The sequence below is a fragment of the Balaenoptera borealis genome (genome assembly GCF_965194805.1).
Source record: "Balaenoptera borealis genome assembly, chromosome: 15".
NCBI classification, from domain to species: domain Eukaryota; kingdom Metazoa; phylum Chordata; class Mammalia; order Artiodactyla; family Balaenopteridae; genus Balaenoptera; species Balaenoptera borealis.
Genome location: NC_138871.1, coordinates 45,227,709 through 45,255,513, shown reverse-complemented (window position 1 = coordinate 45,255,513; position 27,805 = coordinate 45,227,709). Strand labels below are relative to the sequence as shown.

General features: G+C 35.6%; 2 protein-coding genes across 11 annotated transcripts in view; one reads left to right on the top strand and one right to left on the bottom strand.

The window, feature by feature from the left end:
- Positions 1-4,621: 4,621 nt before the first annotated feature.
- On the top strand, positions 4,622-6,568 carry LOC309612451 (prolyl-tRNA synthetase associated domain-containing protein 1). Its single transcript, XM_082358361.1, has 2 exons — positions 4,622-4,777; positions 6,051-6,568. The coding sequence occupies exons 1-2, from the start codon at positions 4,694-4,696 to the stop codon at positions 6,480-6,482; spliced, it is 516 nt and encodes a 171-aa protein (XP_082214487.1). The 5' UTR covers positions 4,622-4,693; the 3' UTR covers positions 6,483-6,568.
- Positions 6,569-8,767: 2,199 nt separating this feature from the next.
- The window catches only part of CCDC88A (coiled-coil domain containing 88A), a 127,075-nt gene continuing 108,037 nt past the window's right edge, over positions 8,768-27,805 (bottom strand). Inside the window, exons 24-34 of one of the 10 annotated variants that reach the window (XM_082357926.1) lie at positions 26,025-26,117; positions 25,681-25,895; positions 22,271-22,354; positions 21,071-21,274; positions 20,387-20,458; positions 19,749-19,835; positions 19,323-19,403; positions 17,185-17,444; positions 16,527-16,989; positions 12,263-12,362; positions 8,768-11,736 (exon numbers count right to left, since the gene is read on the bottom strand). In XM_082357926.1, coding sequence (XP_082214052.1) covers positions 12,298-12,362; positions 16,527-16,989; positions 17,185-17,444; positions 19,323-19,403; positions 19,749-19,835; positions 20,387-20,458; positions 21,071-21,274; positions 22,271-22,354; positions 25,681-25,895; positions 26,025-26,117 — 1,624 coding nt within the window. In that variant the 3' untranslated portion in view covers positions 8,768-11,736; positions 12,263-12,297. Of the gene's footprint in view, positions 11,737-12,262; positions 12,363-15,733; positions 16,990-17,184; positions 17,445-19,322; positions 19,404-19,748; positions 19,836-20,386; positions 20,459-21,070; positions 21,275-22,270; positions 22,355-25,680; positions 25,896-26,024; positions 26,118-27,805 lie in introns of those variants that run through there. The other 9 variants (XM_082357927.1, XM_082357928.1, XM_082357930.1 and 6 more) reach the window with 9 other exon arrangements.

Below are 27,805 nucleotides of genomic sequence, written 5' to 3'. Positions count from 1 at the left end.
TTCTTGGATTTATCCTCTGTGAATGTTTCAGTCCTCTTCACTAGATTTTAAGGTCTCTGAGGGCAAAAAGCATGGCACATATAGATGTGTCATAGTGTACCTGGCACATAGAGTTGTTCCAAAAGATTTGTTGAAGAGACACAGATTGCAGGAAGCATTTTTTTTTTAATTGCCTTGCTTTCTTTTTGGGTATGCACAGCTTCTTAGGATGGCTTTGAACTTACCTGTCCTGGAATTGCCCTTTGTTTTATGCAATTATGGGGGTTTCTAACATTCTTCACCTAATAAACGCAGTGATGCCCAGTCCCCTTGGTGTTGATAAATATTTTCAGTTTTGGCCTTTTTATTTCCTTTGCCAGGTAGGCTACAATTGTAGCTGTTCCTTTACTTTGAGCAGACGTAAGATGAGGTGCCCTTGTTTCATGGACCCTGGCACAACTCCATCTTCCAGATCTCCTTTTCAGATTCGTTCTTTATCTGTCAATTATCCACACTCTTCCTAAGGATAACAAGAGTCTTTCCTTCGGTGTGTTCTTGGAGAAATGCCAGAAGACTTCTTTTTGTTTGTTTGTTTTGGCTGCGCCATGCAGATTATGGGATCTTAGTTCCCGGTCCAGGGATCGAACGTGGGCCCTCAGCAGTGAAAGCCCAGAATCCTAACCACTGGACTGCCAGGGAATTCCCCCAGAAGACTTTTTAGTAAGTTTTCCCCTGTTTGTAAAATAATTTGGTAACCCCCATTTATCAGATACTACCTCTTCTCCTAGAATCATGAGATTTCATATTCAAGTTCTGTGACTAGATGTCTAGTTTCTCAAGTTCATGCTGATAATTTTGAATTTAATGTTTCATGTTGTTTTTTCCAATGTAAATTTGAGATTGTATTTGCTCTGAGGACAAGGGACTATGCAAAGGATAGCATTTCTTTTGTATTTAATACAATGCTGACATGTATGTTTGATAAATAAATATAAATATGCATTAAACTTGGGTTAGGATAGTTTCTAAGCAGTGATATAAGGTTCTTTTACCATAGACAGATTTAGCTTCATTTTATAATAAAAATCTTTGGTGGTAAGACTCATTGGGAGCAGGGTACTTGGTCATTCAACCATAGGTAGACTAAAATTAAGAGAACATTAGTGTAGACCAGGGGGAGATGATAGTCATTTGGGCTAGAGTGATGGAGGTGGTTAGAAGAAGAAGGATTTAAGAAACTGAACTGTGATGGATTGGCTATGGGTGGGGGGAGGGATTCACACCTTGCATACCTGATGGATGGCAGTTCATTTCCAAAGAGATTTCCAGATCAGAACACCCTATTTGCCTAGACAATGTGCTGGATGCCACGGTCAATTTTTCCTCTCTGTGTTCCTCCTTCGTAGCTGTCATGTAGACCTTATCCTTGGTTAATTGTTTCCCTAGTTTTGGACATGATTCACATTTCTTAGTCACAATCAGATTCCAATTTTTTCCCGTTTATGCTCAGGTCAACGTGATTGAATTTGGGTATTCTTGAACGTCTTCAAATATTTTAAGGACAGTCATTTGGGATAGGCCATCTCTTCATATAGGTGGTCTTTGGTATTCTAATGCTTTCTACTTCCATTCTTAGACGGAAACCTAGTGAAAAAAATGAGCCTCACCACATCTTATACGCCAAAGTAAATTTTAAATGAATTAATGAATTGAGTATTAAGAAAATAAAAAAGAAAATAGATCGAATAGTCTATTGCTGGAGGTTAGCTTTCTATACTTAGATCAGAATAACTTAAAAAGAATGACATTTGGTTGCACAAGAATAAGTAGCTTCTGTAGATAAAACCAAACTTTAAAAAATCCCTTCTTGGGAATTCCCTGGCGGTCCAGTGGTTAGGATTCTGGGCTTTCACTGCCAGGGGACCGGGTTCGATCCCTGGCTGGGGAACTAAGATCCCGCAAGCTGTGCGATGCAGGGGGAAAAATATATCTTCTTAAATGGGAAAAATGAAAAGCATTTGGAGGATATATGACAAATAAAAGGCACATAACTTGATTATTTAAACAGCTCAAGTAAACCACTGTGAAAGCCATTAACATTCACTCCATAGCTAAATGAGCCAAGACATAAACGAAGCTAATTCACAAATGGGGAAATAAAATAATAAACATGGAGAAAATGTTCTGAGTGATCCGTTCCCCCTTATCTAAGTTTTCTAAATACTCTGTAATGTGGTACATTGCTTTTGCTGTTGACGTGAATTTAGGTGGCCATGGGCAGAGGCCTGTTGTTGGTTCTATAATCAAGGATCAAACAACTGGATGGACTGTTTGAAGGAAAACATGGCTTAATAGTTTTAAGAGGTGCGTTAAGCTTAGAACTTTTAAAATTGTATTATCCAAGGCCAATTCTGGATGAAATCGTGAAGTTGGCTCTGATTTCCTCTTTCACAGCTTCCTCCAAGGTTGTCATGTGGGTGAGGACTCAGATATAGCCCTCCCTCGGTATCCAAGGTATCCAAGGGGGATTAGTTCCAGGGACCACCCCCCCCCGCAGATATGAAAATTTGTGGACGCTGAAGTTCCTTACATAAAATGGCATAGCGTTTGCAAATGATCTATGCACATCCTCCTGTATATTTTATTATTATTATTTTAAAATAAATTTACTTATTTATTTATTTTTGGCTGCGTTGGGTCTTCGTTTCTGCGTGCGGGCTTCCTCTAGTTGCGGTGAGCGGGGGCTACTCTTCATTGCGGTGCCCGCGCTTCTCATTGTGGTGGCTTCTCTTGTTGCGGAGCACGGGCTCTAGGCGTGCAGGCTTCCGTAGTCGTGGCACGCAGGCTCAGTAGTTGCGGCTCGCGGGCTCTACAGTGCAGGCTCAGTAGTTGTGGTGCACAGGCTTAGTTGCTCCGCAGCCTGTGGGACCTTCCCGGACCAGGGCTCAAACCCGTGTCCCCTGCACTGGCCGGTGGATTCTTAAACCACTGTGCCACCGGGGAAGTCCCTGCAGTGTCGTAAGAGACTTCCTCTCCAGGCCTTCAATTTGCACCCCAGAAATGACCTAAATATTATATATTCCTACTAGAGTTAAACGTCCCTAGGAATATCTACGTTTTATCTAGGATTCTATTCCTGAATTGGTTGATTTGGCCTGCGCTGGGGTCCTAGCCCAGACCGAGACCCCTTGTTTCAGCCAGGGAGGTTCTTTTTCCGATCGGATTCACACAGCCAATAACAAAACCTATGCTGAGACTGGAACAGCACGAGCTTTATTTAATGGCTAAAGAATGGAGAAGCGGAAACCTCGTTTGCAAATCAACTTCTCTACCCAATTCCAGGGGAGACACTATGTTTATAAGAGGGTCGAGGTAGAAGGGAGGGAATTGGAAAGAGTGGGAGGAATATTCATGACTTATCCGAGAACGGGGGTGTGGTTTGGACCTGGAACTGATGCAACTCTCCTTTTCAGTCCTTGTATGGGCTTTTCCGGTTGTTGTCATGGCAACTGTCAGCTGTCATTGCACCGGCGGGTGTGTCATTTAGCATGCTTAGGTATTACAATGAATGTATCATGAGGCTCTAGGTCTACTGGAAGTTAAATCTTCAGCCATCTAGTGCCTAATTGGTTCTAACTAGTTCTTGTGTTTTTCTTTGCAGCTTCCTCCCAAAACTTAGGTTAAGAGCAATTGGTTTCCATTCAAGCCAGGGGCAAGAGTATGATTCTGGGGCAACAGCTTTGGTAACAGTTTGAGGCTTAATCTAAACTCATAAGTGAAACTCTAGTGGAATTTCAGGCCTCGTTCAAGGTGGGGAGTGAGGGTTTTGCAGGATAGTGGAAAACACCCCACAAAGAGGTAGGAAAAGTGCCTCTGAAAAAGGTAGAGTTGTGGTTGCCACAGCTGATTATTTAAAAGGAGAGGGATTTTGGCCCCTTCTCTCCCTGTTGGTTCACGACCTCAGGTAATTACCCAGGTGAAACCTCCGCCCCCACACTAACACACACACCCTAGGAGGTCATAGAATGACTGAAGAGGCAGGACATTCCAGATTGGTAGGTGGCAGTTTTAATAAGCAAGGGAACTTACATAGGTGGTTTGCCTTGGATATCCACTCGCCAGAATCTTAAGAGTTTATACAGAGGCCTTAAGTGGGGGAAGGGGGGTCGCACTTACCAAAAAAGTCCAGATGGTTTCAATAACACCTTACTCTCTCAAGGCTGCATCCTTCAAGTAGCACCTAGCTCAGGAACAGCGGGCAGAAAGTACATTCCAAGGACAGAGGGGTAAGGAGCCTCTGACTGCCTCAGTCCACCTCCTGGGTCAAGCCGAGCCCACGTCCAGTCGATTACTGCTATGTGGCTCTGATTCTGTTTAAATGGAAGATATGCTGTATCTAGGAAACCTGAGGCGGGGCTAGAGAGGGCTGTGAGACTGCAGGCGCCTTCTTCTCGTGGGACTCGAGGCAAGGAACTCTGCACGTCTGGTAAGTCTGTCCCTGCGGACGCAGACAAATTTAAAGCACGCGGGGAGGGAGGCAAGCGAACCCAGCGCAACACCGCCTCCGGAAGGCGCCCACTCTTGGGCTTCCGGCACCGCCCCTCTCCCTCCAGGCACTTCCGTCTGGGCTGGCAGTTCTTGGACTGCGGGAGGCCACGCCCAGTTTTTCCGTCCGGTCTCTCGGCACCGCGTCCGCTAGCGCCACGAGGGCAACATGGCAGGCGGCGAGTTGCGGGCAGCGCTGGAGCAGCTCCTCGAAGCCCTGGCCATCCGCACGGAGGTCGTGGAGCACCCGGAGGTGAGGCGCTCCCGCCGGGACCACCCCGGGAGGGGGTGGGCTCTGCTGCAGCTTCTATGGGACGAAGGCGCTAAGCCTAGACGTCCCAGGGGTAATGTGCCGCAGAAACTTCCGTTCTAAGGCATTTCCCGGGATCCAGAGTACGAAAGGGACCTGAAAGCACCATCAAGGGCCTGTCCACTTCGGACGCTGATGTTATTGTGAAAAAACCTGTTTTCTTCTTGGAGTGATTTTTTTTTTTTTTTTTTTTTGGCCGCGCCACGTGGGATGCGGAACCTTAGTTCTCCACCAGGGATCCAACCCGTGACCCCTGCAGTGGAAGCGCGGAGGCGTAACCACTGGACCGCCCGGGAATTCGGAGTGATTTTTTATGTTGAGAACTAGTACAACATATTGAGAACTTGAGCATCTCAAACTGGCTAGGGATGTTTGGTCAGTGTGTCAACTTTATGCGTATGTAAGTTGCCAAGCAGTAAACCCGTCTTTGCAGTGGCTGCAGCAGGTGCATACAGGACGCCAAGGTTAGAGCTTGGTATTTTTTTAACATGATTTATAGATGGGAAGATTTTTTTTGCACATATCTGAAGGAGCCAGTATGTAACCTGAGTGGTGCAAGGACAAAGCTTTTGCCCAACGCTTGAGTAACAGCTAATGATAATTAGGTAGATATGGTGATAATCTTCCAAGTTTAGAGAAATTCATCAAAACTATATTCTTTGACCCTTTTGCCTCCCTTATAGACCACATACTCTCCCCCTTTTTACTGTGCGTATTGCCAGCTTTTCTGATTTTTTTTGTATATTAGTCCAGGGTCTCATTCCCTGCCCTCACTCCCTCTCTGTGGTTATCTGTATAGAGTGGAGATCGTCATATGGCCTGGATGTAATGGAATGCCAAGGAATAGGAGTCCGGGCTGCTATAAACTTTTTTAAATTAATTTTTATTGGAGTATAGTTGATTTACAGTGTTGTGAGGGCTACTATAAACTTTACCAAAAGTTTAATGGAAAAACAAAAAAAGCATTTTAGGAGTGAGAAGGCTTGGCCTGCACATTGGAATGGAGAACTGGCCTAAGAGAAACTATCAATACTTCCTGAGGTCCTGAGATGAGATATATTTGCTAATGGGCTGGGGATGGATGTCCACCAGTGAAATCCAGGGCACTGAGTACTCCCTAACCTTACACCCACCAAGCAATATACAGATAACTGTATGTGTGCAGTGTGTGTATACATGCATATTATTTTTAAACTTCTCATGTGATATTTCACAGGTGTTTACAGTTGAAGAAATGATGCCTCATATCCAACATTTGAAAGGAGCACATAGTAAGAACTTATTTCTTAAAGACAAAAAGAAAAAAGGCTATTGGCTGGTGACAGTTCTTCATGATAGACAAATTAATTTAAATGATCTTGCCAAGCAGTTAGGTGTTGGAAGTGGAAATCTGCGGTTTGCTGATGAAACAGCCATGCTAGAAAAACTGAAAGTTGGCCAAGGCTGTGCCACACCGTTGGCACTCTTCTGTGATGATGGAGATGTGAAATTTGTTCTGGATTCTGCTTTTTTGGAAGGTGGACATGAAAAGGTGTACTTTCATCCAATGACCAATACTGCAACCATGGGATTGAGCCCTGAAGACTTTCTCACATTTGTGAAGAAGACAGGACACGATCCCATAAGACTAAATTTTGATAAAAACTAATTGGGCTAATGTTTAGAATACATTTATTTCTGAAAGCTGTTTTTCTTACTTGTAATTATAAAAAGCATTAAAAGTGGTAAGATATATATGGCACCTTGGTTTGGTGACTACCTAAACGACTTAAGGAGCTATTTAACTATTTCATCTTAAAGGAGCTGTTTTTAAAAAGATATATTGAGGTAGTTTTAGTCAGCTCAGAGATTCCACCCTCCCCTTCCCCCATGACAATTACTTGTTACAGGAATGCCTTCAACAATTAAGGATGAATTAACGTAGGGAGTTCCCTGGTGCCTAGTGGTTGGGATTCTAGGCTTTCACTGCCATGGCCCGGGTTCAATCCCTGGTCAGGGGAACTGAGATCCTGCAAGCTGTGTGGCAGCCTAAATTAATTAATTAATTAATTAATTAACATCAAAACTAAGATTAGTTAACTATCTAAAATTAACTATATTACATCTTCTGTAAGGTGTTTATTATACTTGAAAAAAGCAAGCTGCAAAAACAGCATATATAAAATACATATGACAGTGTACATACAGGGGAAAAAGAGGAATATGGGAATATATTCAACTGTTAATAGTGGTTATCTTTGGGGAATGAGGATTAAGGAATAAGAATTCCCCAGCAATATAATTAAACATGGGGGCAAGGGCAAAACCTTCCTATTACTGGGTGTTCGTTTTTAAACCAATGCTTTTTTTTTCAGTGAAAAGCTAATTTTTAAATAAAATTCTATCTTTAGAAAATTTTAATCTAGAAAAACACTCAAAGTAGGGATGGAAAATGTTATGTCATAATCATTATACTAATGAAATTGTATTTTAAAACTCAGGAGCAGAATATACATAGGCCATTAAGAAGGATTTGCTTAGTCTTCGGAGGTTACAAAATGTGAACATGCTTGAACAAGGTTCCTCTGTCCTCTAGGCTATATTAAATTTTACTCATCCCCTTTCAACTGTGGCATCTAAAGCAGTATAAGAACCCAGGATTATGTATTGTCAGTTGTCATATAGAAGCTAGTTCAAAAACAGAGGAAAATTGATGTACTTTTCCACCTCACTTAGATTCAAACAAAACCCCAGTTGAGGGTATGACTAGACTAGGCTACAAAATAGCCTAGAGGTCTTAGGAAAATTCTCGTTTCCTCTAGAGTACAATCAAGTGGGATATTTGAGGGATAATCATATTTTCCTAAGGTTGAACACTCAAAAAAATAATTTGCTTCTGGTAGAGAAATTGTACTTAATTTGTACCAATTTGCATTACTGAAAGGCAAAAGTGAAAACTTGTCATTTTTGGATATATTTGGTTAGAAACTGCAAGGCAGAATTTTTATAAAATACAGAATGGATTTAAGAGATGAGTTAGAAATATTTTCCATAAATGATAACCTTATTTCTGAGGTGCTATGTTAGTTTTTGCCTACTCTGTACCATATCTCTAAGAAAGAGGAAATTTTAGGTTCCTTTACATATAAAATTAAGGTTTAACGAATAGAATCAAAGACACCGAGGACCTTAGATAACTGGTCTAACTGTCCTCCCACCTTATGGTGAAAACAGGCCCAGAAAGACTGACCTGCCCAAGGACACAAGGCAGGTTGCCATCTCTAACATTATGCCTCCTAAAGTCTAGATGTGAAAATGAAAGAGACTGATTTGTACAATCTATTATTGTATTTAAACCTATTTTGAGGTTGACAAAACTGATAGACTCTCAGTTCTCTCCCAAAACCTCCAATACTCATCCCAAAGTGATTAGAACAGAATCATCTAAACAAGGTTATATGTTATGAAACACATAAAATAGGTTTTCTAGGGCAAAGGGAAAGGAAAGAATAATACTTGGCTAAATTATAAGTTATGATTGCTGACCACCTGTTACAAAAATCACCTCTTTTTATATTAGTTTAAAATTCACCTCTTGTTATTATCAGTTTAACAAGTGAATGTTAAACCAACTTAATTTTTTTAGGAGAAATAAAGTTAAAAACTAAAATGAAAAATAATGAACGTTTTTAAAAAAAGACAAATCTGCCAAATGATGGTATCTATTTTGTTATAAACTGGATTTTTTGTTATGACCTGTGGCTTATATTAGGTATAGCCAAGCAATAAACATTTTGCCATTCAACTCCAAATTTCTCAGTAGCATTACTTTTAAAGGAACTGTTACATCTTTTATATTATTGGATTTGATATTTAATAACAGTTACAAGTACAATGGCAAACACTGAAAGAGAGAACCCTTAGTAGAAAAGAAAAAGACAATTTGAAATCACGTTTTGTTAAAGGGTGTTGTAAGTGCAACTTTATCCATAAGCATTCCTTTTAAGGCATTTTCATTGTCCAGATATCTCAACATGTACATCAAGGTTTATATTATAAAATGGGCTCCTTTTGTATTATTCATTCAAGGCTTAAAGAAAAAAATACATCTCAGGACTAAGTGTAGCAGAAAAGAAAACACAAAAATTCACTTTTCTCATAAAAAGTAACTTAAAATACAAAAGTCATTTAGCATACATTATTACTCCTCATTGTAATTCCAGATTTGGTACAATATCTTTTTCACTTCCTGACATAAAATTTTAAGACAGTGCAGGCTGTAATACTTCATTTGTGAGGTGGCTGCAATTCCGTAATATGCACAGTGATTTTTAAATAGGCTTTTACCATGCCTTGCATGAAAGGTGCTACATACAAACCTGTTTTGTGTACTCTTTGGTAACCACCAGTTCAAAAACTTGGACCGAACATTTCCACATTGCCAGATCTGAAGCACTTTATTGGAGCTCTGGGCCGAAGCTATTACCCTGTATATAAATTCTTTAGTTTCCGAGGGGGTTTCGGTATTGATTTAGAATAGAGCCAGATCATTTAAAAGCATGTCAGGCCCCAGTCCGGAAAGTGGCCCCAGTTAGTTTCTAGTTGGCTACACTATTTTGTTTGGCAGAAGTAGTTTATCTAAGGGAAAAGCATGACTTCATACTAAGTTTGCTTCTGATGGTATCTTTTGGAGACGGTAAAATATTCATGTGGTTATCTAATCCTTTCTTGAAATGGTATGAAAAAGGTGATTAATATAATTGAGAATATTCCGCTTTTGCAGTCTCAAGTATTCTCTTGGTTGTCTTGCTGCATTTTCTCAGGGTCAGCCCACTCAGATTTAGTACTTTATAGGCTACCCTTAAGCATTTTCTAATTGAAGCAGTAATGTGCTGCCTCAGTCAGCATGTTCTCTATTTTAGGATATTAGTGTCCTGGAGAGACCAAGCTGTGATATCATACACCCTCACTGGGCTACCTCCTACTCATTAAATTTCAACTTTCAGTAAATGTCCTGGAATGTGTCCTAGTTGTGCAAATTAGATGCTAGTTAATATAAATCTAAGTTACTCACTTACTGTATTTAGCTAAAACATAATTTCTATATTTACTTTCAATTTATCCACCTAAAGATGAATTTACATTTTTTACATGCAAGTGTCTCTAGACTGCCATGATACCCATTATCAATCTGATACTTGAATCTAGGGAGTCATGATGGAGACATGTTTCAAAGTCTGGAGAATAGGTTTTAAATATGTCTGTTGTGCAATATTTGTATTTTAGTAAGAATCCTTTGTATTTACATTTACATAGCACCTTTCATCCAAGGGTTTAAAAGTGATTTAACTTTACAGCATTATTTGGTGGCAAAACCTAAGTTAATGATGGCATTACGAAGTCCAGGTTCTCTAACTTCCATTTCAGTTTCTTTTCAACTATACATGCTGTATTTCTTTTCATTAATGGTCTTTCTGAAAGTAGACTATGAACACAGCAGTGTTACTGGCCTACCAAAAAGAGAAAGAAAAAAAGAAAGGTGTGAGGAAGGAGGGAGAGAGGGAGACATGTATCTCATGGTTACTAGGTTAGTGATGAAACACACAGTTCATAAACCACACACTATAGAATTATTCCAAAAAGATTTTTAGAGCTGGTAGTGAGAGCCTAAGAAGTATATTGTTAAAATTAAAAAGTTAGTATCTTTCTCATTTCAGACCTTTAAGATTATTCTGATATTTGTTAAATAATGAATTTGCATTAGTAAGTATCAATGCAGTTTTTTGACTTCATAAGAAAATAAAACTGTGATATAAAACTGGAACTACAAAAAAATTGATGTTTCCCTGGGTTGACTAAATTTACTTTTTTTTGTGCTTCTTTCAAATGTTTAAGGTAACAAATGCATACAAATATTTCAAAAGTACCGATAACAGTTACCAACTTTAATGTAGTATTATAAAGGACAAAAACAGAAAAATTTTTATTAATAAGTGATAACCTTAATAATAAATGAGTTCCTGGCAAAATGCAGATCATAGTAAATTATTTACATTATTTTTGCCATAAGAAAACTTCTTAAGCAACAGTCAGCTCTCAAGTTAAAAAACAAACACATACATAACCCAGTACTCAAGGAGGGAAATGAGTTCAAACACAACAGCTTTATCTTGGGAATGCCATTTGCTAGAAAACCACCTTACTAAAAAAAAGTTTCAGAAAAACACACTTTAATTACCTTAGATCCATGTGTGAATTGCTTAGTGTTGCTAGTGGGGAATACGGAAAGATTAATATCACTGTAAATTTTTTATAACTCCTATCTTATGGATTTTTCAGAGTTATCTCATAAACTGAATTTATTTTGCAGTGCATCAAAATAATTGGCTTAAAAAAAAAAAGAATACCAACACATGCAGTCTGCTAACCAAATAAGGCTCTGACATGCCAAAACAATGTTCTCTGTATCTTGATATATAGTACATCCCACAACATACTACAGCATTTAATTTAGGTTTACACAACTAAATATAAATGGCTAGATTTAGACTAATACTTAGCAGAAGCATTAAGCAAACATGGATAAATTCATAAACAAATGATGAAAGAAGTATATATATTGTTCTTGGAGTACTTCTTGAAACCTTAAAACACTTGGTCCTTAGTGAGAGAACATCCTTTATTCAGTAGATCTTAACAGTACAATGTACGGTAAGTCACAAAACCTTCTAAAAATTTTGGCAGTTGACTCCAGTAGTGCTCCTTGATTCAAGGAAGGAATGAAGGTTTGTATTTCTTTCCTGCTCTAGTCACGAAGGATTGTTAAAGTCTTAAAGATTTTAAAAAGTGATTCCTATAGTTGGGTGTCTTGTTACTTCAGAAATAAAGGCTTCACACTGAGAAACTGAAGGACACTTTTCTCTCTGTATTTAGTTGGAAGGTAGAAAGAAGAAAGAAAATATAAGAAAAGCTTGAAGATAAGAGATATAAAATACAGAGCAACCACTAAAAGAACAGCATGCACCAGATACTTCTATAGGGATGAGTGACAGAAAGTCAGAGACAATTTTTCTTTGAGTGGCTCTTCATAGAAAAGGCATTTAATTTATTCTCCTCAATTATCAAGAATGTTGCACAGAAGTTGTATTCCTACCACAAAGAAAGACTTCAAACTGAAAAAGTAATTTCTAAAACATTACTCATTAGTAAAATCAAATTTAAATTGAGGGGAAAAAAGAAAAATAATTTTTAAAGATTGGTTTCCTGCACTGATGGGAAAAATCTTTTGGGACTCACCTAATCTTGATTTACTAGTAAGACAGAAAGTCATGAATTAAAGCAAGCAATATTTACATTTGTTAATGCAATGTGCACTTGTTCTTACACTTAATGCCAGTTAGTTTGTATAAATGAGATTAATCTCATTTACATTTTAAGCAAGAAACTCACCACTTGGCCCACATGTCATGTAGTGGGTAATAGAATTAGGAGCTTTGTTGCTCCCTAGACCTGCTTTTTGAATTTCTGCTTTCTTGTACTTTGTCCACATCTGCAGGAGAAAAGCATTTCATGTTATTTAATGAAAGGCTAAACAGAATACAATTCATGAAGATAAGAAACTAAAGAGCTCTCATTGAGTAGGGCAAGGAGAAGGAATCTAACTCTGGAAATGTTATTAATCCGAAAGACATCTCTCTACTTAAAGACTGATTTTTATATTTTAAAAGCTATTAAGTAATATACTTATGCCCTCTTAGTGTCAGATAGGTTTACTTACTATGTTTATTTAACTAAATGGTCACATATAGTTTTAAAGTAAAAAATAATCTTGCATGCAGCAGCAGAAACATCCACAATGAAATAATTGTATTATTTACTAAGAAAACCAGGGCTTGAGGCATAATTTATTGGCAAATAATATACCTATTTACACTGTTAGAACTAAAATTGCTTTGATCAAAGGGGACCCAGTGCCTCACAACATAAATTTACAATGTCACAAATAATAAGGGTGTAATTTCTAGAAATCTAAGCTAGGAATATGAAAGCTATTCAATTTCATCTAAAACTGGGGTACTAATACAGGCATACCTCGGAGATATTGCAAGTTTGGTTCCAGACCACTGTAATAAAGTGAATATTGCAATAAAGCGAGTCACAAGAATTTTTAGTTCCCAATGCATGTAAAAGTTGTGTTTACACTGTACTGTAGTCTATTAAGTATGCAATAGCATTATATCTAAAAAACAAAGTACATACCTTAATTTAAAAATACTTTGCTAAAAAGTGCTAACCATCATCTGAGCCTTTAGCAAGTCATAATCGTTTTGCAATAGTAACATCAAATACCACTGATCACAGATCACCATAACAAATATAACAATAATGAGAAGGTCTGAAATAGTCTGAGAATTACCAAAATGTGACACAGAGACACGAACTGAGCAAATGCTGTTGGAAAAATGGCGCCGATAGGCTTGCTCAACACAGGGTTGCCACAAACCTTCAATTTGTAAAAAAATGCAGTATCTGTTAAGTACAATAAAGCAAAGTGCGATAAAACGAGGTATGCCTGTAATCTGTGAAGCCGCTAGAGTATTTATGGAGCTGTCTTGGAGGAAAAAAAGTGCCGCTGCTCAATTGAGTCAGAGTTGCTTCACTTTTATCCCCCCCAAAAAAATTTTTTTTTTAAATTGGGGCATCTTTGTAAGATTTCATTCATAGAAAATATTATGTTGATTTTTTTAAAGTTTGGGAAACACTAGCTCTATATGATTTCTAAGGTTCTTCTCACTGCTAAAATTTTGATTTCAAGTGCTATCAAGAAACACAGGTAAAATAGTGTTTGGGGGGAATTTTATGACTCTACAGCTGGTGACAGTTTCTGGCGGAAGTCTAACCTGTATTCTTTGACATCAAGACACATGGATATGGTATGTATCTATCTGTCTTACATGCACAGTGTGTATGTTCTTTTGCAAAACATGCTGTATATATAACTATAGCCATTTGGGTTAGAAATACTTCTTTCCTGTAAGTCTAATATTGTAAAATAATCAGTTTTTACTATAATAGCATATGATTTCTCAATATATTTTTATAAATAAATTTAATATTTTAAACAAAGTATAAGGCCAGACTTATCTGAAAAGTTGAAATGGTTGTGAAATAATCTTCGACTAAATGTGGAAATTACACTAATTATTACATTTGTATCATATATGGCCCCATGTAATCTCACCTATATTTACCATTAAGTTTTATTATCAGGTTATGAAAAAAGGGACACCAAAAACATTTGAAATGTTCGGACTGATTATGAAACAAGTGACAACAAAACAGACTGATGTATTCATGTAGATACTAAAAAATATGAAAAAGTTCTGATTGTGTTTATTTGATTACCTGCATTAAAAGCATTTTTAGTAAGAGCTGGCTATGAGAAAAGAGAATAGCTTAATTTATAAAGGATACAAATGTCTTTCTTTCTTTTTTTAAAAAGTTTTGGCCGTGCCACACGGTTTGCAGGATCAGGGATCCCTGGTTTCGCGACCAGGGATAAAACCTGGGCCCTCAGCAGTAAAAGCGTGGAGTCCTAACCACTGGACTGCCAGGGAATTGCCAGGATACACATTTCATTAAGCAAAGATTCTCTATAAACTTTGTTTTCTTTCGCCCAATTAATAACAATAATAATTTAATACAACGTGTAAAATAATAATTTCCTCCCCATTTTTAAAGTTACATTTCAAATAATTTCTTCTAGATGCCAGGCTGCATGACTGTCAGTAATATTTAGGCTGAATCAAGATGGCAAAAACATTTCAGAGACAGAACTAAGATATACTTCTCTAGAAGTAAGTGAGTCAGGGTTATGGGTTTCTTGAGGTTTTCTTTTGTTTTGTTTTATTCTGGAATAAAACAATTCAAGTTTAGCTGATTCTGCTTTAAAAGTGCTATGACCACAGCAAGATAATTTTAAAGTTTATGACATGAGTCAGAGTTAGCAAATATTTTCTCCATCTTTTATGATTAATTTTTAGTTAAGAGCTTGCATTTATTCTTAATTCTAAAATTTGTTCTACTAAAAACATACTTGTTTGTTTAAGTGATTACAAATACTAATTTTGCATTTTATTTTAGCACAATGTACTCCTTTTAGAAAATTCTGTTTTAAGGACAGACATATATAATTTAGTAATAAATTATAGAATTATATAAGTAACAATCTTCACCACTTTATAAGCTTGCTACCCTTTTTGAACAGAAGTAAAAATGCAAATTTCTCACACATGGAGTATGATTTGCTTTATTTCTCTTTGACTCTCTATAAAAAAAAAACCTGAAAAAACTACTGTGTTAACTGATGCCAAGTAAAAAAGTCATCTTGAAGGAAAGATAGTACTTGAGCTCTTACATTTATCAAATGAAGAAAAGTGCAGAGAAGAAACAGAATACAAATACTCCTAGTCCCTGTATGTCACATTTAAATTTGATGTTTTTTTAAAAAAAAAAAAAAGAATTACGCTAAATTTATGAGTATTAACAAAGTTTTAAATCTGAACAATTTTATAAATATGAGCAGTAGTTAATAACTATTTCTTTGAAAATAAAACAGCAGGGCAGAAGGCATAATTAAATGGCAAAAGAAAATGACATCTTTTTAACATGTTTTCCTTACTAATACTATACACGTGCAATATGAAGTGCACATTTTGGGAAAAAAAAAAAGAAGAGGAAGAGAGGTAGGGAGAGAGGGAAAGGGGAGCAAAGGGAGGGAGAGAGACAATGAGCATTCTTTTTTGGAACCAATGAAGTAAATATGACTTGGAAATGCCTTGTTGGTAATTATAGCATGCAACCATTTTAACATGCTTCTAGGTATCAAAGTAACAATCTCTTATTAGGTGACAAGAAATGTCAAAGAGGAGCATGTATTGTTAAGGTTCTTAAAGTCATGCAAAAAATGTACAATGCAATTAATATTTCATGCAAGCTTTGTTGTGGTTACATAATCACATTTATATACATGCCACAATGTACACCTGAACACTATCTACAATTTAAAAATAAAAGTATAAACCTAGCCAAATGATACTTTTCAACAGCAGCTCTTCAAATCAGATTAGAGAAGCATAGAGCATATCAAATGACATCAGTATTATATTGTGCAGTTTTGATCATACACAACCATATTCATACCAAACAGTTTGATTATCCTCAGAAACCAACAATGCAGCTTCTGTGTCATCAGGATACAGGCATGCAGGAGTGATAAGATTATTGCTAACTACAGAAGACTGTGGGTTACTGTTACTGCAGTTCTGATTATCAGAAAACTGCTCAGTATCTTTCTGTGCAGCTTTATCCAAAGAAGTAGAGGCCTGGTCAGTTAGCCTGGTGACTGATCTGGGAGGTAGCCCACTTATGTTACTAACTAATTCTGTATTCAGGGATAAAAATGGCTGAGATGGATGAGCCACAGTAAATGAGTCTATGCTATCTTTAGCTGATATTCCAAATGCATCATTAGACATATTAACAGTGGCAAAAGTTTGGTTTAGAAAATGTGACCTTTCTGTTCTTGAGTTTCTGGCCTGGGCATATGGAGACGTGGGCTTGTCTGTAGCTAAATCATTTTGTGCTTGAGAACCTACAGCATAAGTTGGACTGTGAAGTGGATGAGAGGACCACTGGTGTAAACGGTACTCACTAGATGTTGCAGTGATGCTGCTATCAGCAGTAGCTGGTGGTGAATCAACTGACATAGGTAGTCTACTGTCCTTGGTCAAAAAGTCATGGATGCTTGTCCTTCGGGTAGTTCCTTCAGCAGTAGAGATCACACTGCTTGCACGAGGTAAAGTGGCATAGGGATTACTATCTTTTGATTGTCGTGACAGAGAAGTTTCTTTTACTACTTTTATCTTTCCTTGAGTGCCTAGTGTAGGCTTTCCTGAAGAACTAATGAAATAGGTATCTTCAGTCTTTTGAGGACCAGGTCTCACAAATTGTTCAGGCTTAGTTGTCCGTCTATCATAGAAGTCTCCTGGAGTTTTTCCACTTACTGACCTGGCCAGACCACAGCTAACTGGTTTGTTTTTTCCCAAAAAGTCAGAAGAGACAGACAAACTTTTCATTACTTCATCTAAAAGATTCTCTTGACTTGAGGGCTTTATCTGTTTAAAAAAAAAAAATCAAAGCAGATTAGTGAATACAGCCATGCTTTTACTTTCCTGATACATTAGACTGTGCAATAAAAAAATTGCTAATGCCTCTAAACCCTCCTTAAAAAAAAAAACCTCTAAAGTTCAACCATAGAAATTTAACTTGTAGTGTCCATCTAAATTAAGGTCACCATAGATAAAACTAACCTGTATTGAGGTAAGCTTGTTGCTTTCTTCCAAAAACTGTTGTAGAGTAACAACTTCACTTCCAGGGGAACCAGTTTTGACCTTGTGATGTGCTCGACTCTCTAGTGTTTTGTGCTGGAGCACTGGACTTGATTTGGGCTGTCTTTTCAAGTATTGGATTGGACTGCTACCACTGCTGGACCACGCCTCATGCTCATGAAGCAGGCTAAATTCTCCACTGCTGTGGCTCTGTGGCCTGCTTTGGATATTAACTGCACCTGCTTTTGGAGTAAATGGTGTGTTAAGAGTTCAATAATAGAAACGAGATTAAAACTATGTAAGTACTGACATCTGTTGACTGGATTCTTACGAATAGCCAAACTGACTTTCAAAGCTTTATTCAGAAATGCTTAGTAAACCATGTTAATCTCCCATCAGTCTAACAAATGTCTACCATAGCATGCTTCCTTATTTGTCAAGTTGACAAATATTATAAGCTCCACAAGGGCAAAGACTTGCCATCACCACCATACCCACAACCTAAACATATAAAGCAGGCACTCAATACATTTGATGAGTAAATGAATGAATAAACAAGGAAATAATACATTTTTTAAAAGTCAGGTTCAAATAATTGTAAAACACCTCACAATTTAAAACAAAACATGATTATATGAATTTTAAATTATTTGAGAATGTTAAAACCAAAAACTCTTCTAAATGCTAAAAATTCTAATTCTTTGACTTTCTATGAGGTCTGTATTCCTTATTTGAAGGCTTATTTGTTGATCCTAAATGAATAATCTTAAAGAAATATTTTAAAAATTTAAACAGCAAGCATCTAAGGAAAGTCAAATGGAGACATGATGTAATTACTTAGAAAATTCCAGTAAAAATATAAAATTAAGTATGTAGTATTTTATTCTTTAATGTCTGAATCATTCTGCTGAATGATTCTCCCTGATTCTCCCTGCTTTCCACTGTTGGTATGGTGGCTATACAGCTTTCAAAGACTCGGTTGAGGCTGAACAACTATACAGAATGCAAATTACTAGTTCTGGAAAAAAGCTCCCTAAAGTTTATGCTATTCCTTAAGAGTGCTTATTCATTTTGATCCATTGCAAACTGTGTAGATACAGCATTAAGATAGAAAATGCAACTTTCCATGGTTTCCTAATCACAGAGAATAAAATGGGTCAGGAAAGATTTTGGTTCAAGCTATGTAACATTTTACAGGAAAAAGATTTTCTTAAATTTTCAAATCAGAAAAGACTTATTTACATTTCAGACTATATTTTTCTACAGAATATAAAAACATGATTATAAAAAATGAAAAAATAATCCCTCCTTGAAATCAGATTTTTCAGATCATTGCAACAAAGTCAAAGCATTAATAATAAAATATAATCACAACTGAGACAAAATGATTTTATAATATGAAAAAGCAACAGAACAAATGCACTCATTATAATTTAACAATTCTGGACTGTAGAGAACAACTACTTTCACAAACCTTTATAATCTATTAATTCCAGAATCTGAGTAAGCAGTATACCTTTAAGGAAAAAGGTGTTAGTCAATACTTCCAGACATTTACATAAAAATCTCACCTTGGAATGCATATTAAAAAATTGAGGAAAAAGATATCTTGAACTAAGTCTTTATATGAACTATATGCACCCATTTGGCTCTTGTTACACTTACACACACACATACACACACACAATTGTCTTTTCAAATTAAAAAAATATATTCCTCCTTATTTCGTGGATAAGAAAAGCTAAAAGTATTTCTAAAACACCTTCTGTGAGTTCAATGTACATGTATCATGAGAAAGTTAAGGACAACCACTTTCATGACAAAGACAAAATGTAAGTAAAATAAGAACCTATAGATATTTTGAAATATAAAGATTACAAGAAAAAGATTTTATCTGTGAGGATGAAAAATGGAAACTAAAATAACTGCTCCTGTTTTTACATTTGTACACATTGAAATACATTTGTATTGCAATGTGAAAAGTATAAAATATTCCAAGGAACTATGTTCCAAACATAGAATGATTTGGATTTCATACTTTACCCCAGAAACTTCATCAATCTCCCACTTTTAAATCTGGAAATGGATGGAGCATATTAATAAATTTACCTACAGCATACCTTTGACTTCATGGAGTGAAGCATTATTATTGCTATTGCTAGTGGATGTTCTGCCACTATCAAGGCTGGCTGGTCTCGAAGCTAAATGAAAAAATCAGGAGACAGTGATAAAACTTCCAGCTGAAGACAATGAACTTTACATTCTGATTACAGAATGCTTTGAGGAAGCAATCATGCATACTTTCACAGGCTGAGCATGCCCACAGAGTTGACTCTTACAGATTAGAGAGCAAAGGCATTTCCAGATAGTTCAGTTAAACAGTTGAGAACAGGACACTTCTCAGACAATAGCTGAGATTCAAAGAAAAGAAGATAAAAGTGCATAATTAGATTTGGAAATGGATTTCTAGATGGATACCAGGACTGTTTTAGTTGAACAGAATGACATGCCCCCCCAAAAAGAAAGCTGGTGATTAGGTCACTTACAACAGATCAGACAAGGAACCCTGCACATTGCAGAGATGCCACGAACAGGAGGAATATGAGCATCTGCACAGTTAATGTCCTGTATTCCTATCCATACAAGGGAAACAATTGCACAGTTAACATGGCCCTATCCTACTTCTTAAAGTCCTGCTTACATATGAAATTCCTTTAACATATTCCTTTACATATGAAATTCTGTTATCCACTATTTGTTAATTTAGTTTGGTAAGATATGACTTTCCAGATAGAAGCTAAAAACTCTGAAATGCTCAACAAAGCAGAAAATGTGGTTTCTTAGAGTTTGTCCTTTGCCAAAGTGAATATTTTTAAAACCAAACATAAAATGTATCTCATCACTTTAACCTTATGCCAAAATGGCAACAAAATTACCTTTGAGCATTGTGCAGGCATACTTTATAAATGACCTTGATGAAAACAGAGTCAATTTGGATGAAATAATAACCTTAAAAAAGGCAAAAGGGGGTAGTAGGTTTGAAGAAATAGCAGAGGTAGCTATGAGATGCAGGTTAGAGAAAACATGCTTGCTGGCAGCGCCACATTCAGCAGGTCAATGCAAGAGTCTTAGCATTCTCATTCTGTATGTAATATGTACTCTCTAAATAAAGTTCATATCTTACCATGAACTCTTGATCCCGTACTAGAATCATCACTAATACCTTGTGGACTTACGTCTTCAAAGGATGTAGTATCTACATAAAATAGCAAAATGAATATAAAAATATTTTTAACAAAAAACTTACAAAATTTTATTTATGCAGAATATGGAAATTCTTTTTCAACCATGTATATATAATACATCTTGATTTAACATATTTCATAGATTCAATCAGAAACGAATAGGAGTAAGAAACAGAATAGCTCTGATGAGAGTTGACTTGCTTAGGGAAAACACCAGAAGCACTGAAACAATCTGCCTGTGACCCTGCAAAGCAAAGCAAGAGCCTGGGTTGCTCTATATGGTTCTCTGTGATGCTATAGTGTTTCTAGGTTTTTTTGTGTGTTTTTTTTTTTAAAGCTTCTATCACTCTCTCCTTTTCTCATTCTTTTACTTGGTTTACTTTTCCATTTCTTGTTAGTTCATTCATTATCTGTTTGTTATGAAAGGCCTAGGAAAAGATTTTAGTTATTTGTTCGATGTTTTAAATTTTTGACATGATTTGAAAATTCCCTCAGATCAAATCCAGATTGTTTTGATCATTATTTCAGGTTGCTGCTGTCAAAAAAGTAAACATGGCAAAGTCAAATTAAAATTCCTGTTGCCAACAGTTAACACCACAGCGCAAATAGCAGACGGCCTATACCTTTATTATTAACCAACTGCTTGGATCTGAAGCCTGTAGAAGAGTTGACAGTTGAAAAGTTGATGGCTGTAGTAGAGAAGGCCATAGCTCCCAATTCTTTTCTCCTTTTACCCGTTGAAATATCATCAGGAACCTCCAAATTCTCAGTACTACCTGTCCACTGTCCTCCTGCTAGGACCATGGACTGCACCAGGTCATTCATGGCTGGGATGCAAATGAAAGCAAATGAATCAGCATGGTTAATGTATTTGCTCTTATTTCTATTTTGTATTATAAATGATATGACTTTTGTCTATGGATTAATGCAAGTGAAATAAAAAACTAACCACAAGGTCATTTGAATTATGACATGCATTCAGCTGAATGAAATGAGTAGGCCGAAGGCTGATAAACTTCAATAAATGTTTTTATCACCCTCCACCCCCTTTAAAGATAGGAAAAGGAAATTTACTCTGTACAACTGCCATGCTTTTGAGCAGTGATGTACAATATAATTAGAAGCCTTCATAATGTGGTTCTGTGGTGACAAAAATGGCATGAATAAAGGTAATATGGAGAGCAGTTCTTTACAGCATCACTACTGAAAATGATAAAGAGTCCTTGGTCAGAGCAGATTACTGAAGAAATTATTCATTTTATGAATCAAATAAGTATACCATTCAATAAAAACCTGAAAGAGAGGATATCCAAAGTGACAGACATTTAATATGATTATGTATTTACCTATTCCACTTAAAAAAAGAAAAACCAGAGTATTATTATATAAAGAATGACAAACATTCTCAAGGGTTACAGGCCATTTTATTTATTTATTTATTTAATCCTAGTTCATTAAGAAATTAAATACCTAATGCTAAAGGTTTTGTTATATTTTCTTTAAGTAAATTTCTTTGGGAAGAAATCTCTATGGCATATAAAATTAAAGGTTTTTTTCTGCCAACTTTTAGAAAGTACTGGAAATTTCCAAGTATATTACATGTATGACTAAACATATGCATGTATATGTATAAGTGAACATACATATAATGCAAATTCAGTGCCAGTTAAGAAAAAAAATATTCTTCCAGCTCCTTGTATTACAGGAAGACTGCACTTTGCAAAATAAGAAAATTGGCACAGTCCAAAGAATGGTTAGTGAAAAATTAGTAATGGAAGCCAGTGTAGTCATTTGAAAGAAGCTGAACTGTCATAAAGTCTTACACATGGAACGACGGTAGCAGGCCTTCATTTTGTCTTTATCCTTCGGTCTGTTCCTCAAAAAGGGCAGTCTTTTCAGTGCAACCACTTTAATGTCAGAGCATGAGGAAAAACAGAAACAGAAAAATGAAAGAAAAAAGGGAGAAGAACAGATGGGAGTTAAATGTTGAAATTAAGGACAGAAATGAATGTCTGAGCTTCAGCTATGTAAACTATACTAAAGCTATTATTCTCGTGCTGCTGAGTGATAATGAAATATGAAATATGTACTTTGATACTTTAAAATACTTGAAAAAGCACTGAAGACAATGATGAGAAACATATACTTTGAAAGCTTGGATTGACTAAAGTCCTAGAAATATAGGAACTGATTAGAACTACTTACAGAAGGAACAATTTTCCTAGTTAAGTTGTAAAGATACACCTTTATTATTAGGGCCATTATTGGTGGATCACAGAGTACACATGATGAAAATGTAGAAGGCTTTCAGTCCTCTATTTTCTTTAACTTTTTAAATTATAAGATTTTATTTTGGAAAAAAGGTAATTCAGAAAAATGTACATCCTGTACATTTTTAGTACAAGCATTAGGTAAAATGCCTCAACAAAAACTAGGGGATGTTTAAAATAATCTAAAGAAACTTAAAAAAACTTTCATTATTTCCTTAAACTTCAAAAAAGAAAATAGGGAATTACTTCTTGGTTTAAACTGAATTCTGGTGCATTATTTAGCAGCACCACAGAAATATATACTCTTCTAAGAGAAGTCTTTCAAAAGATGACCATTATATTAATTTCATTTTGCAAAAGGTTGGCTGGGAGAAAGAAAAAACAGTATTTTGATAGTAGCTTTTAAGCTTTGATAAGCCTAAAAGATAAAGAGGTAACCTAAAGCAAGCAAAAATGACAGAAAAATATGTATTTATAACATTTTTAGATATTTTAAAGGGCTTTTGGGGTTATTAAAAAAATCAAAGGTAGCACTATGCAGGAAAATTATATGAAGGAAAATTAGGGTTATACTACAGTAGGAGTCATTAACATAAAAATTAAAATGTTCACTAGAGTCACTAACATTCTTAAGCTACACTTTAAGAAGATTTTAATACGAAAAACTGTTACACCTTTTTGGAACTGCAATTTAAGAGCTAGGGGAAAAACTCACATCAAGATTTAAAAGCATACTGTACACAGCCTTAATAACTATGCTGTTTCTCAGGGTTTGCTGTCATCTTATAAATAATAAAAAGCTCTTCTGACAAACTGACGAGTATCACTCATTAAGGAGAATGCAAGGACATACAGCTTATTAACTTATTTATTTGATTGCTATTAAGAATACTCATGATTCATTTAAGCTTTTATTTCATTTCTAGCTTGGTAAACACAGCTGTTTTCAATGATTAAAAAGAAATGAACTGAAAGCAATGTAAAAATGGACACTTAGCTAAAACAAAGCTGAATGGTTGCAGCATGCACACGTTGTCTTGTTTAGATACTTTCTTTTCCTGTTTTCAACTGTTTTCCATAGACTGCTTTACTGACAGACAGGCACTCATCCAAAATGGACAGGATAAAAGGAGTTATAAATCTGCCAGTGGTGGAATGTGATCCTTCTTATGGCAATTAGTTTGTAGATATACAATGTTCTCTTCCCAAACTATATTGAAATTAAGGGAACATTAGAATGGTTGGGTTTTGTGTTTATTTTTAAAATTCTAAAACTGAACAACTGATGGAAAGGAGAATATTACTTCCTTCTGATTCTTACTCTGGATGTTTCAGCAGAGAGTATGAAGGAATGACAGATTTATATTTAAAACAAACAAGATTACCTCAAAAAAGACTGTGCCTTTCTTTTGTATATTTTCATATCAGAATTGAAATATCTTCCTTTAATTAAAAAAAATAAGTATACCCATGACCATTTCTCATTAAATATGATGTCAGATATTTTATATCCAAAGGTAGCAGATAAAATTGAATCATCTGGCACCTTTTTAAGGAAAACTTGATGATCTCTCTACCATACTCACAGGTTTCATGTAGATTTGACTGACAAGACTAATCTTCTATGGATATATAGAATTAAACCACTTTCTTATACACACACACACTTGTACATATGTATGTATGTATGTATGAATATGTACTCAGGTATGTGTATGATTTTTTTGTTGCTTACTTGTGGATTCTAGTTTACAGGGTGCTATAGTTGCATTCTGAAATATAGCCTATAATGAATGTCTAATCTCCTACACTCTAAAATACTGTTTTTTCAGAGATAATTCCCCTGAGGACAAAACAACGTCTATATAGTTTTTTGAGTGTTTTGAGAGCTGCCCATATGGAGAGTCTACCCCTGGGGGAAGTAGTAGCTGTTTTTGCCTATACTATACTTCAGAAGAATAGTACTGAAATTCATATATATATATACATACATACACATATACACATATATAGTTTACTATATGTATATATGTTTATATATGTGTAAACATATATACATACATATACTTTTAAATTTAGTGATTCTGGTTATAGTGTGAGTGGATTCATAGTATCCTGTTTACATATTTTATAAGAACATTGCTAGTAGTCAAATTCTTGTATATCTTCAAAGGGCCTACCATTGGATTTTCTTTCCCTTAAAATACACTTTTTTAGGCTTTTACTTTGCTCTTGATGTTTAGCAAAGTGCACTAATAATGAAATCAAGAGAGTATTAATTGTATAGGGCACGTTATGATATTATACTTCTACATTTGTAATTTAAAAAGTTAAATGGCTAGTTTATGCGCAAACTTACATCTTTATTTTCATTGAACCTTTACCAAACAATCCCTCCATAACTTTTATAACCTTCAACTATTTCTAAATCATTGAATAACATTCTCTTCAAATTCATAGCGATATTCCTTTGCTTCCCCACAATGTAACTTTTCTCCAATTTGACAGCATCAAAGTATGAGTAAGACGTCATTATAAAAAGCCTTACTATTAAGTTATAAATAATTTCGAAAATGAGCTCTTATAAATATTTCTCGGTTGCTCCTCAAAATTGCCCTGTGAAGTATGACACAAAGGTAAAAGGCTTGCCCATGTTAACAGAACTAGCAAGTGGCAGAGGTATACTGGCTCTCATTTCACTGGTCTTTCTGTACTATTTTACCTCCCTGGCCAAATGATGGTATCTCTGTGTATGGTATTTCTCTAAATACACAATATAGAAAATCATGTAGTTATGCAGTATTGCAGTAGGCAATGAATTTAAAAATGATATGGAGTTAAAAAGAAACACATTCATCGACTATTATCCCAAAGGACTGTGGAAGCTATTTAAAAGAAATCTTCAGTAAGGATTCTAAATCAGTACTAGAGATCACAAATGTTTAAAGAGTTTAAGCACTCACTGCTGCTTTTCTTGGTCCCCAGAGTTTGGCCATCTTCTAAAGAGTTTGAACCTACTGAAGAACTATCTTGACTATCTTGATGGGGGAGTTGAAGAAATCCTTCACTGGAGTCTGAGCGGGTTGGTGTTAATGTTAGTGATTTCTGACGCTCCCGATTAATGTCTTTCTTAGACTTTATCAATTTTCTCATTTTTAGAGTAATCCAGTTGCCTCTCCTAAAAAATAATTTTAAAAGATTCTTATCAGTCTAACATTCAACATATGAGTCCTTCTCAAAATCAGAAGCTTCTCTGTTTTGTTTTGTTTTTTTAAATAAAAATGAAAATAAACCTGGTTAATAGTACCTTCTAGGAGGAGATGGGTCATAAAATTTGTATTGATCCATAATTTTCTCTTCTAATTTCTCCTTTTGTCGTCTTAATTCATTTAACTTATCACTATAAAAATAAAAGGACATGCATCATATTTTGTACAGTTATGAATGATATTATTTGGGGACTAAGATCTAACTTCTCCCCAAAACATAAGGAAATACAGATACCACAGTTGACAACTAAGAATTTAGTAGGTAGTAACAATGGAGTTTTTTCTAAGTTTCTCATTTTCTTTAAATTTACGACTTACTTAAATAAAAGGACATAGGACTTAAAGTTTCAATTCTTCAATAGGATTTTTGTTTGAAGAAAATCTTCCATATTACAATATCATCATGACAAAAGAATTCTCTCAACATCTTTTTACAGCTATTAAACAACATTGTATCAACACTGACTATTCCCCTATTCTTGGATCTTTAGTATATCAAATCATTTTTGGTATGAAGGGTGATTTATCATAATTTATATAGGCAAAAAATTTAAATGTTGGATAGCTTGCTTAACAGTTACAAATATAATAAATAATTCTACAACGACATCTTCATGCAAACAGATTTTTTTCCTTTACGTCAGAATTATTTAGGCTTAATTTACTAGTAGAGAATTATTTCCTGCCTCCAGCAATGCATGAATACACTAGCTTCACCACATCTTAGTTTCATTTTTATGTTCTTCACAGTATATATTATATAGGGAAATGAAAGTAAAATGATCTAAGAAAACTGTGATGCCAAAGAATACTATTTATTAAACAAATATTTAGCAATCATTCACAGTGAGGAAGGCATGAGCCATGAGGTGTATATAAAGATGAATAGTAAGTTGCCCAGCTCTGCTTATAGTACAGTAGGAGAGAGAAGATATATACACAAGTGACTGTTACAATCCAAAATAGTAGGGATGACAAAATAAAAGTACCGTGGAAGTACTAAAGGAACTTATAAAAGGGAAAATATTTCCATCTTGGATGACCAAGGAAAGCCTCATGAAGAAAAAGGCCATATCAGATAGACTGAAACAAAAAATAAGAATGCTAAATTAAACAGCTGAGCTGAGAATAAGGAGTGAGGGACTTTCACGTTTAGATTTCGCTTAACAGAAAATCAGAAGTATTGAAGGTTTCATTACAATGTGACATTATAAAATCTATGCTTTACATACCTTAACTCAATGATGGAAGAGGATATTATCAGAAAGGATGGAGGTAAAGAATGCATTCAGGATGCTAATGGGGGTAGCCTAGTTGAGTGGGAGGGAAGAATTAGGGTAGTGGGAAACAGAAGGAAATGATTTGAGAGTTTATATGGAAGAAGAACTTTGTGAACAGTTGTTGCCATTAGTTATACCACAGCTCAAATAGCACACAGCCTATACCTCCCAGTTCTTTTCTCCTTTTACCTGCTGAAATATCATCAGGAACCTCCAAATTCTCAGTAGTACTTGTTCACTGTCACTCCTACTAGGACGATGTGACAGAGGCATTCAGCTAGAACTGTCTGACATGTGAGATGATATTTTAAATTTAAATTCAAAAAGTCAGAATAGGAGGTACTAATATTTATAAGTCAACTGTATAGATACGATCACTGAAACCTTGGAAATGGATTATTCACCAAAGGTCAGAATATTAAGAAGATGAAGTGTTGGATAATACCTCTCCTTAAGGGACAGGAAACTTAAATGCTAAAATTTTAGATACACTCACTGCTTCTTAAGCTAAAATACCTCTTATGGCAGAGAGTAAAGGC